This window comes from Rhinolophus sinicus, linkage group LG15 (genome assembly GCF_036562045.2).
Source record: "Rhinolophus sinicus isolate RSC01 linkage group LG15, ASM3656204v1, whole genome shotgun sequence".
NCBI lineage: Eukaryota > Metazoa > Chordata > Mammalia > Chiroptera > Rhinolophidae > Rhinolophus > Rhinolophus sinicus.
Genome location: NC_133764.1, coordinates 1,682,081 through 1,690,451, shown reverse-complemented (window position 1 = coordinate 1,690,451; position 8,371 = coordinate 1,682,081). Strand labels below are relative to the sequence as shown.

The window sequence follows — 8,371 nt, the reverse complement described above, 5'->3', positions numbered from 1 at the left end:
AGATGATGAAAACACCAAGATAAACAATATAAATAAAATGATATTAAAAATTATGGGATGAGATCATTTTACCATTCTCAAAACATCAATGTAGACCACTGGCTAGATGCCTTTATACGCACACTGTTACTGAGGCACTGATGTCACCATGCTCTGCATGCCACCTGCTTCTGGGAGACAGGGATGCAGTCACAGCTGAGAGCCAGGCACTGCCACGGGAGTGGGCCGCGGGCGTGCCCACCCTCACAGGTCAGGCGCAGAGGCTGTAAACTGTACCACAGTGGCGTTTATGTCTTGGAAACACTTCGGGACATGCCCAAGTAAAACCTTCCAGTCTTACTCTGTTGGAGAGACTTTTATGTTCACCAACAGTTTCTAAATACCTGTATGTTGTCCCCCTCACCAAAAAAAAAGTTTTAGTAGAGAGCAGCCACAATCTGAACGACTGAGCAGAAGGCAAACACACACAGCACTACCATTCCAGAATAAGAACATGTTTATTCAAATGTGTGCGAAGTCCCGACAACACAGCGTCATCGTTCAGGAGACATTCTACAACTCTCCCATTTTCTTTTCAGAACATACTTTGCTGGAGAACAGACTCAGATGAAAAAACACGTTTAATGTAAAACCACTTCTTGTGATTTCTGATCCACATATTATACTTTCTAGCTTCAATTAAACAAGAAAAATTAACTTTGAGTTTATTTTCCTAACACTGTAAGTCAAGAGTAACTTTAAAAATGGAAAAATATGCAACACTGAGCTACATGAGTGTGATGGGGGAGGGGAAACCCACATACACACCAAACAGACACCAGGACAGGTGACACAGCACGTTACATATGCTTACATATTACGTATTACTTATCATACAGAAATACAAGATGGTAAAATAATCATTCAGATGTTATTTGAGCTATCTATACATAAAGATGTATGTTCTGAAGAAAATAATTTGGAACATTTCACAAATGTATATAAGATACCTGTTCTCCTATTACCTATGGATGCAAAACCCTGAGCTGAGAAAGAAAATAGATCGTAAGGTACCACAGCCTGAAACCGGCCTCTCCTTCAGTTTAGTCCTCCAGATGGTCAGGTAACTCGTGGCTACTGACATGGAGCCAAATCAGAATTAGCGAAGTTCAAAGGTGGTAACATGAAGGCCACTGCTAAACACAACAAAATACCTTGGGTGTGAGAATGCTAAAAATGAAAAGCTTAACATGGAAACAGAAGCAGCTTCTGCCCGCTCAGACCGTCCTGACAGACCACACACGTAACCACATGAAAATAAGGGAAGCTGCCAGGATGGACATTTTTACGTGCACTTGTTTAATTATGCAAGAAAACCGGTAAGAGGATGGCCCACGTGCTGCAATGACAGCTAATGCTCAGGAGGGGCCTGAAGGCAGCCCCTGCTCCCACTGTGCCCAGCTCTCCTGTCTCACCCGCTTTCCTTCCTGACTGGGACCCGCCAGTAAGCTACCGAGGAGCTGGTCACAGCAGGGACGAGACTCAACCTCTAGCCAATCCCAGGGTTCAGCTGTGCTCGCTGGGGACTGGGCCGGTGCAAAGGGACAAAGGGAGCCTGCAGGAGATACCTGAGGGCTGACCTGAGGGGCTGGCCAGAGAGAAGGAGATTCTCTAGAGTAGGAAAGGGGATCAGATGTGGGACCCTGCAAGAGGCAACACACCTTTTCTGTGTGGCTGGAGGAACCCTTGCCTGTGCCCCATGGCATTCGGCAAGTTTCCTGAGCGCACACTTAGAAGAAGCTGCGTTTGCTGATGGGGGCCAGAAAAACCCAAAACTCGTCCAAAACAACTGACCTAATGTGACGAGAATTCCCCGGGGCTTTTTAACACTGAGCACTCTTCGGTTCACGTCAGCATGTGAATGGGTGAGAATTTAGTTTGGAAGGTATTTTGCCTAATGTTGAGGTTTCTCTCAAGCAGGACGCAGACTCTGTACCGACCTCGAAGTGCCTCCGGGGACCCACGCTTAGGTCCCGTCCATTGCAGGTTTGATCTGGTTTCAAAACCAGAGGTACCAAAGTGATGTGACACCTCTGTCCCCTCCAACTCTGAAGACAGAGGTGAGAGCATGGCTTCAGTGACCTCTCTTCTTTTGTGGGAAAAAAGTATACTTTGTAGGGTTAAACTCGTCCCAAATACGCTCAAATTCTCCCAGAAAGAGCCTGACGTAGTCGGCGTCCTCCATGATGAGCACGTTCTCCCTGTTGTTCTGGATGGCCTGCGTGGTCCAGTTGAGGGAGCCGGTGATGAGCACCTTCCTGTCCACCACGGCGAACTTGTGGTGCATGTAGCCGAGGTCCTGGTCGTGCCGGACCTGGATACCTGCAAAACGGAAGTCAGCCTGCACCGCGCTCTCCCAGCCTCGGCTCCTCCTCAAGGGCAAGTCTGCGAGCAGCTGCTAACTTGACCATGTGTGATTTGGTGGGGAAGGGGGAGCATGTCACTTGGGCAGGGGGTGGTGGCTGAGGCGACAGTGACCAGCCACAACCAGCACACAGAAGGGACTGAGGAGCATTTCAGTAGAGCAGGGGACACAGAGTCCTAAGGGCAGTGGGACCATGGCAGACACACAGACACTGCTCTCTTAGTCCATTTCTTCTGGGAACAGCACACCCTGCCCCCCACACCTCGGGTCCACACCACCCCGCATAACCTTCAGGTCACTGGTTCATTCATCCTGCCACAGGCGGCCAGACACGTCATCATTTGCTCGGAGTTCCTTGTGTCTGAGCGATCACTTCTGCCTGGCCCTGGGCACCCCAGTAAACACCCCCAGACCAGGAGCTGCACCCCACTCCGTAAGGGGAGGGGCCAAGCCTGAGGACGGAGGAGTGCAGCAGGAGCCGGGCCTGGCGAGCGGCAGGGAGGGAACTACGGAGCACAGGAAGCTCGCGGCTCTGGCGCAGGAGGCCCAGGTGTGCAGCCCTTCGCAGTGGGCGCAGGCGCACCTGACACGGAAATGAGTTACTCCCCTTCACATCACCCACTTCCTTCACCAAAGAGCCTGTGACCGTCACCTTGCATTTCACTCTTTGCCTCTCTCTCTCCCACTCTTTTCAAACTCCCCTGGGGCAGGAGCCTGTGTGTCCTGTCCACTCTGCCTCACCCTGGAGCAGCCTAATATTGCTCAGTGAATGAGACCATTAGAAACTTGATTTAAAATCGTTTAGAAGAGGCTGCTTTGCAATACGGTTGCCAGACTTAGCAACTAAAAATACAGCATGTTCAAATTAAGTTGGGATTTCAGATAAACAACAAATAATTTTTGAAGGTAAGCATGTCCCATGCAATCCTGGGACATACACTAAAAATTATTCATCACTTATCTGGAGCTCTCTGCTTACCTGGGCACCTGTGTGTGGCCCAGCAAGCCTGCCTTGAAAGCAGTGCCCTCCTTACCCTAGGGGCCGCTGCTGCCCCCACTTCTCACACTCTGGCCAATCCACCAGCAAATCCTGTCAGCTCCACCTTCCAAACGGATCTTAAATTCAAGCATTTCTGACGCCTCCTGCACTACCCCAAAGCTGTGCCTCCCCTCCCAGCTCCCATTCTGATCCCACGCCACCCCCTCCTGCCCAAAGCCCATTCTCCTCACAGTACCCTGCACAGCCTCTTTGTCCCTTCTGCTCTGTGGACCGTCCTGTAAGAGCTCCGTGTCTCACAGAGTGGGGCCCAAATGGCCCTGCGTGAAGCCAGCCCTCTGCGCCTGTGTGCCTTACACACCTGCGTGCCCCCCGCACCTGTGTGCCTTACACACCTGCGTGCCCCCTGCACCTGTGTGCCCCCCGCACCTGTGTGCCCCCTGCACCTGTGTGCCTTACACACCTGTGTGCCCCCTGCACCTGCGTGCCCCCCGCACCTGTGTGCCCCCTGCACCTGTGTGCCCCCTGCACCTGCCTGTGTGCCTTACACGCCTGCGTGCCCCCTACACCTGTGTGCCCCCTGCACCTGTGTGCCTTACACGCCTGTGTGCTCCCTGCACCTGTGTGCCTTACACGCCTGCGTGCCCCTACACCTGTGTGCCCCCTGCACCTGTGTGCCTTACATGCCTGTGTGCTCCCTGCACCTGTGTGCCTGCACCTGTGTGCCCCCCGCACCTGTGTGCCCCCTGCACCTGTGTGCCCCCTGCACCTGTGTGCCCCCCGCACCTGTGTGCCCCCTGCACCTGTGTGCTCCCTGCACCTGTGTGCCTTACACGCCTGCGTGCCCCCTACACCTGTGTGCCGCACCTGTGTGCCTTACACGCCTGCGTGCCCCCTGCACCTGTGTGCCCCCCGCACCTGTGTGCCCCCCGCACCTGTGTGCCCCCTGCACCTGTGTGCCCCCTGCACCTGTGTGCCCCCTGCACCTGTGTGCCCCACCTCGTGCCCCCCGCACCTGTGTGCCCCCTGCACCTGTGTGCTCCCTGCACCTGTGTGCCTTACACGCCTGCGTGCCCCCTACACCTGTGTGCCCCCTGCACCTGTGTGCCTTACACGCCTGCGTGCCCCCTGCACCTGTGTGCCCCCCGCACCTCGTGCCCCCTGCACCTGTGCCCCCCACACCTGTGTGCCCCCTGCACCTGTGTGTCCCCTGCACCTGTGTGCCCCCGCACCTGCATGCCCTACACGCCTGTGTGCTCCCCGCACCTGCGTGCCCTACACGCCTGCGTGGCCCCGCACCTGCGTGCCCTACACGCCTGCGTGCCCCCGCACCTGTGTGCCCCCCGCACCTGTGTGCCCTACATGCCTGCGTGGCCCCGCACCTGCGTGCCCTACACGCCTGCGTGCCCCCCGCACCTGTGTGCCCCCCACACCTGCGTGCCCCCCGCACCTGCGTGCCTTACGTAACGGTGTACCCTTCCACCTCTCCTCATTCCTACCACCACCTTTGGCTTCGGGGGATTTCTTGCTGTGAAGTTAGATTTGCACTTGCTATTCCGCAGGCGAGAAGGCTCTCTCCCTTAGCTCCCCTACAGCACTAAGCTCTGCTGGCGCGCTCTCTCTCCTTAGCCTACTTATCCTTCTTATTACCGGAAATATTCATGGTTCAGCCAGATGCCCCACTGGGTCCTGGTCTGGTCACCACCCCGCAGCACCTGGAACTGCTCCAGGCAAATACTAGCACACGGATGTATTTGCTGGACAGATGATGAACGACGGCTGGGAAGCCGGCAGAGGGCAACCAGCCTTAGGTGGAGGCTGGCTGCGGTGCCCTTTAGAGTTCTTTCCAAACCTGAGAGTTCACCATTCTCTAAAAGCTAACTAAGTAAAATGGCCTGTGCCTAAAGGTATCCAAGTTTCCCCATTAGAAAGACCCACAGATTTAGGGCAACTCATGACTGCCAGGAAGAGGGGAAGTGAACATCCTCACTCTCTGAACTAAGTTTCCGACTCTGCCCGCCTGGGATGCAAGGAGCAGCAAATCACTGAAGTGCTTCGCCATCTGGAGCACCCCCGGCGGAGACGGGACGCTGCGCCTGACTCCAGGAAAGGCTTCTCTGCCTCCCAAGTCAGCACAAGGCTGAGCTTGTGCTTGTGTAACTGAGAGCGCGTGGGACCACGGCGCAGCCACACAGCTCTCAGGGCTCCTCGCATCTTCTGGTCACTGGGGCTACTAGACTTGATAGGGGAACAAATGTTCATGCAGGAATGACTTTGCCAGGTGCCAGAGTGATGAACACAAGAAGTTCAGACCCCGTGCAGCCAGCAGACAAAACACACGGCGCACAGCGTGCTTGCAGGACACACCATTACACGGAGGGGGAGGCTGGAACAAGGAATTCACAGGATCTGAGCTTGAAACAAAATGACTCAACCTTCTTCGCGCTCATCTGTCAGTAGGTAAGAGTGGCACGCTGGCTAGAGGTATCTGTTTTCCCAAGCATTTTGCAGCTGAGGAAACAAATTAACTGCTCACTAACTAAAGATTTTAGCTCCACTTTTTAGAATATTATTTCATTTCAGAAGCCCCAGCATGAAACTCATTAGTGCCTTTAAGGTAAAATGTCTGTTTCCTCCTTCAGCTCTTCACTGCTGAAACCCGGCCACACACAATGAGCACAGTCTGACAGCCTGCACCGGAGGACTCGCAGGTTTGTTCTTAGCTCTCCCCCGCATTTCCTGAGCGCTGTCAGCCTAGGCCATGCTCACTTCCGGCTGCCAAAAACTCAGCGGGCAGGGCTACACCCCCAGCCCTACCCACCCACAGGGTCCCAACTCCAATGCGGGGGTCGCAGGGGCTCTGTCTGCTTGCCGGTGTCTGTGAGCAGACCCCCCCCCCCCCGCACGCCTCTGGGACTCCCCACACCTGCTCCACTAGCTGGGAACACACCGCTGGCTCACACTTAGGGTTTCCAGGCGGGAATTCCCGCCCGTTCTCAGGCATTTTTTTCGCTTTACTGTTCCTGAATCCCGAGATACAAACTGTTTTCTGTTCTCCATGATGAATCGTTTCCACAAAGTGACAGCCAACACTACCAACCACCTGGGTTCAAGGAGCCGATTTTCCCAATTTCCCGACCAACTTTTCTCGGAATTCGGGAACGGAAAAGAGGAAAAAATTCCCCAGAATGGGCGGGAATTCCCGCCTGGAAACCCTCCTCATACTCAGACATCCAGCATGAAACCCCTCTGCACAGAACCTGTCCCGCCACGCGAAAACAGGGGTCCTTTACGGGTGGCCCTAGAGTTGCTCCGGGGTAAAACTGTGCTGCCCTCCCAAGGCCACCATGGGATGGGGCCTGTACTCAGACCCCTACTCCCAAGTAGCTACGTGTGACGCCCTCCCTTGTGCGATCGGTCCCGGAGGCCGGCTCACTCTCCGAGCCCGCGGCCTGAGGCCCTGGCTGTGTGCTCGCCCCGGGCCCCGGATCCGGCTTACCTGCCTTGCGGAGCAGGCCGATCTGCGAGCCGTTGAGGGCCATGTAGTCACAGTCGGTGATGACCCGGACGCGCACGCCTCGCTGATGCAGCAGCTGCACGGCCCGGCCCAGCTGCGGGCTCGAGAAGGCAAAGAGGCAGAGCTCCAGGCTGGCGCGGGCGGCCAGCAGGGCGCGCAGCAGGCGGCTCAGCGAGCTCTCGATGTGGGGCAGGCTGCACCCGCAGCCCGTGAGCGGCGCCGACGGCCCCGCGTCCGCGGCCTGCAGCAGGGCCTCGGTGCAGGTCACCTGCGACGGGAAGAAGAGCACTTCGCGCTGTGGCCGCCGCTGCCGCCGCAGCCGCCAGGCCCGCAGCCAGAGCAGCGCCGCAGGCAGCGCCTCCAGGACCAGCGCGAGGCCCACCGTCGCCGCTGCCACCACCTGCCAGCGTAACCGCCTCATGCCGCCGCCACCCGAGAGGCCCCGCCACGCCCACCGCGCCTGCGCGCCGGCCGGCCACGTGCGCCCGCGGCCCCGCCCACGCCGCGCCGCCGCGCCTGCGCAATGGGGGCCTCCTGCAACTGCTGCCTCCACCCCCCTGCGGTGCCCGCAGGGCCGGTGCACGCAGTCCGGCCTGGGTCCACGACACAGCTCAGCAACTGCCCGTCGTCCTCCAAGCCTGAAACAGCCCAGCCCCTCGTCCCTTCTGGGACAACGAGCAGTGCCAATCTCTCCATTCGTACCTTCCCTTTTTCCAAGGAGGAGGCTCTGGGCTGGGCTGGGGGGAGGGTCTAGAAACACACAGAGTGTCAAGTAATCAGCACTTAGCTGGTGGCGGGATTTGAACCCAAGGTGCTGGAGGCAGTGGTGTGATGGAAATCGGCCCTAAGTACAACGTTAGGCCCCTTGTTTCTTCCAACCCTTCCAAATAATCTTCCATTATTTGAAGATGCCTATTGTGCTTTAAGCAAAAACAGAGCTGCGAGTAAGAAGTCCATGGTCCTCACTCAGCAGGCCTGGGCCCACTGTATCCCTTAGGAGGGGCAGTTACTTTTCACAGGAAGGGAAAAGAAAGACAAGAAAGGGTGAGAATCTTTATTTTAAGATTTTTATTAAAATATAGTTAACATACAATACTGTATTAGTTTCAGGTGCACACCATAGTTATTCAGCATTTATATACCTAAAGAAGTGATCACCATAAGCGCAGCAGCCATCTGACACTGTCACACTATCACAGTGTTATTGACTATATTCCCCATGCTGTACGTTACATCCCCATGATTTAGTTGTTTTATACCTGAAAATTTGTACCTCTTATTCCTCTTCACCTTCCCCCCCTTTTTTAAATTATTCAATTATAGTTGACATTCAAAATTATTTTATATTAATTTCAGGTGTACAGCATATGGTTAGACATTTATACAATTTAAGAAGTGATCCCCCTGACTAGTCTAGTACCCACCTGGCACAATACATAGTTACTACCATATT

General features: G+C 55.3%; 1 protein-coding gene across 1 annotated transcript; it reads right to left on the bottom strand.

The window, feature by feature from the left end:
- Nucleotides 1-478: 478 nt before the first annotated feature.
- On the bottom strand, nucleotides 479-7,367 carry PLD6 (phospholipase D family member 6). The gene is made up of 2 exons (XM_019715948.2): nucleotides 6,901-7,367; nucleotides 479-2,361 (listed from the first exon to the last, which is right to left on the bottom strand). Exons 1-2 carry the CDS (start codon nucleotides 7,337-7,339, stop codon nucleotides 2,114-2,116), a joined length of 687 nt encoding a protein of 228 aa, XP_019571507.2. The 5' UTR covers nucleotides 7,340-7,367; the 3' UTR covers nucleotides 479-2,113.
- Nucleotides 7,368-8,371: the final 1,004 nt, after the last annotated feature.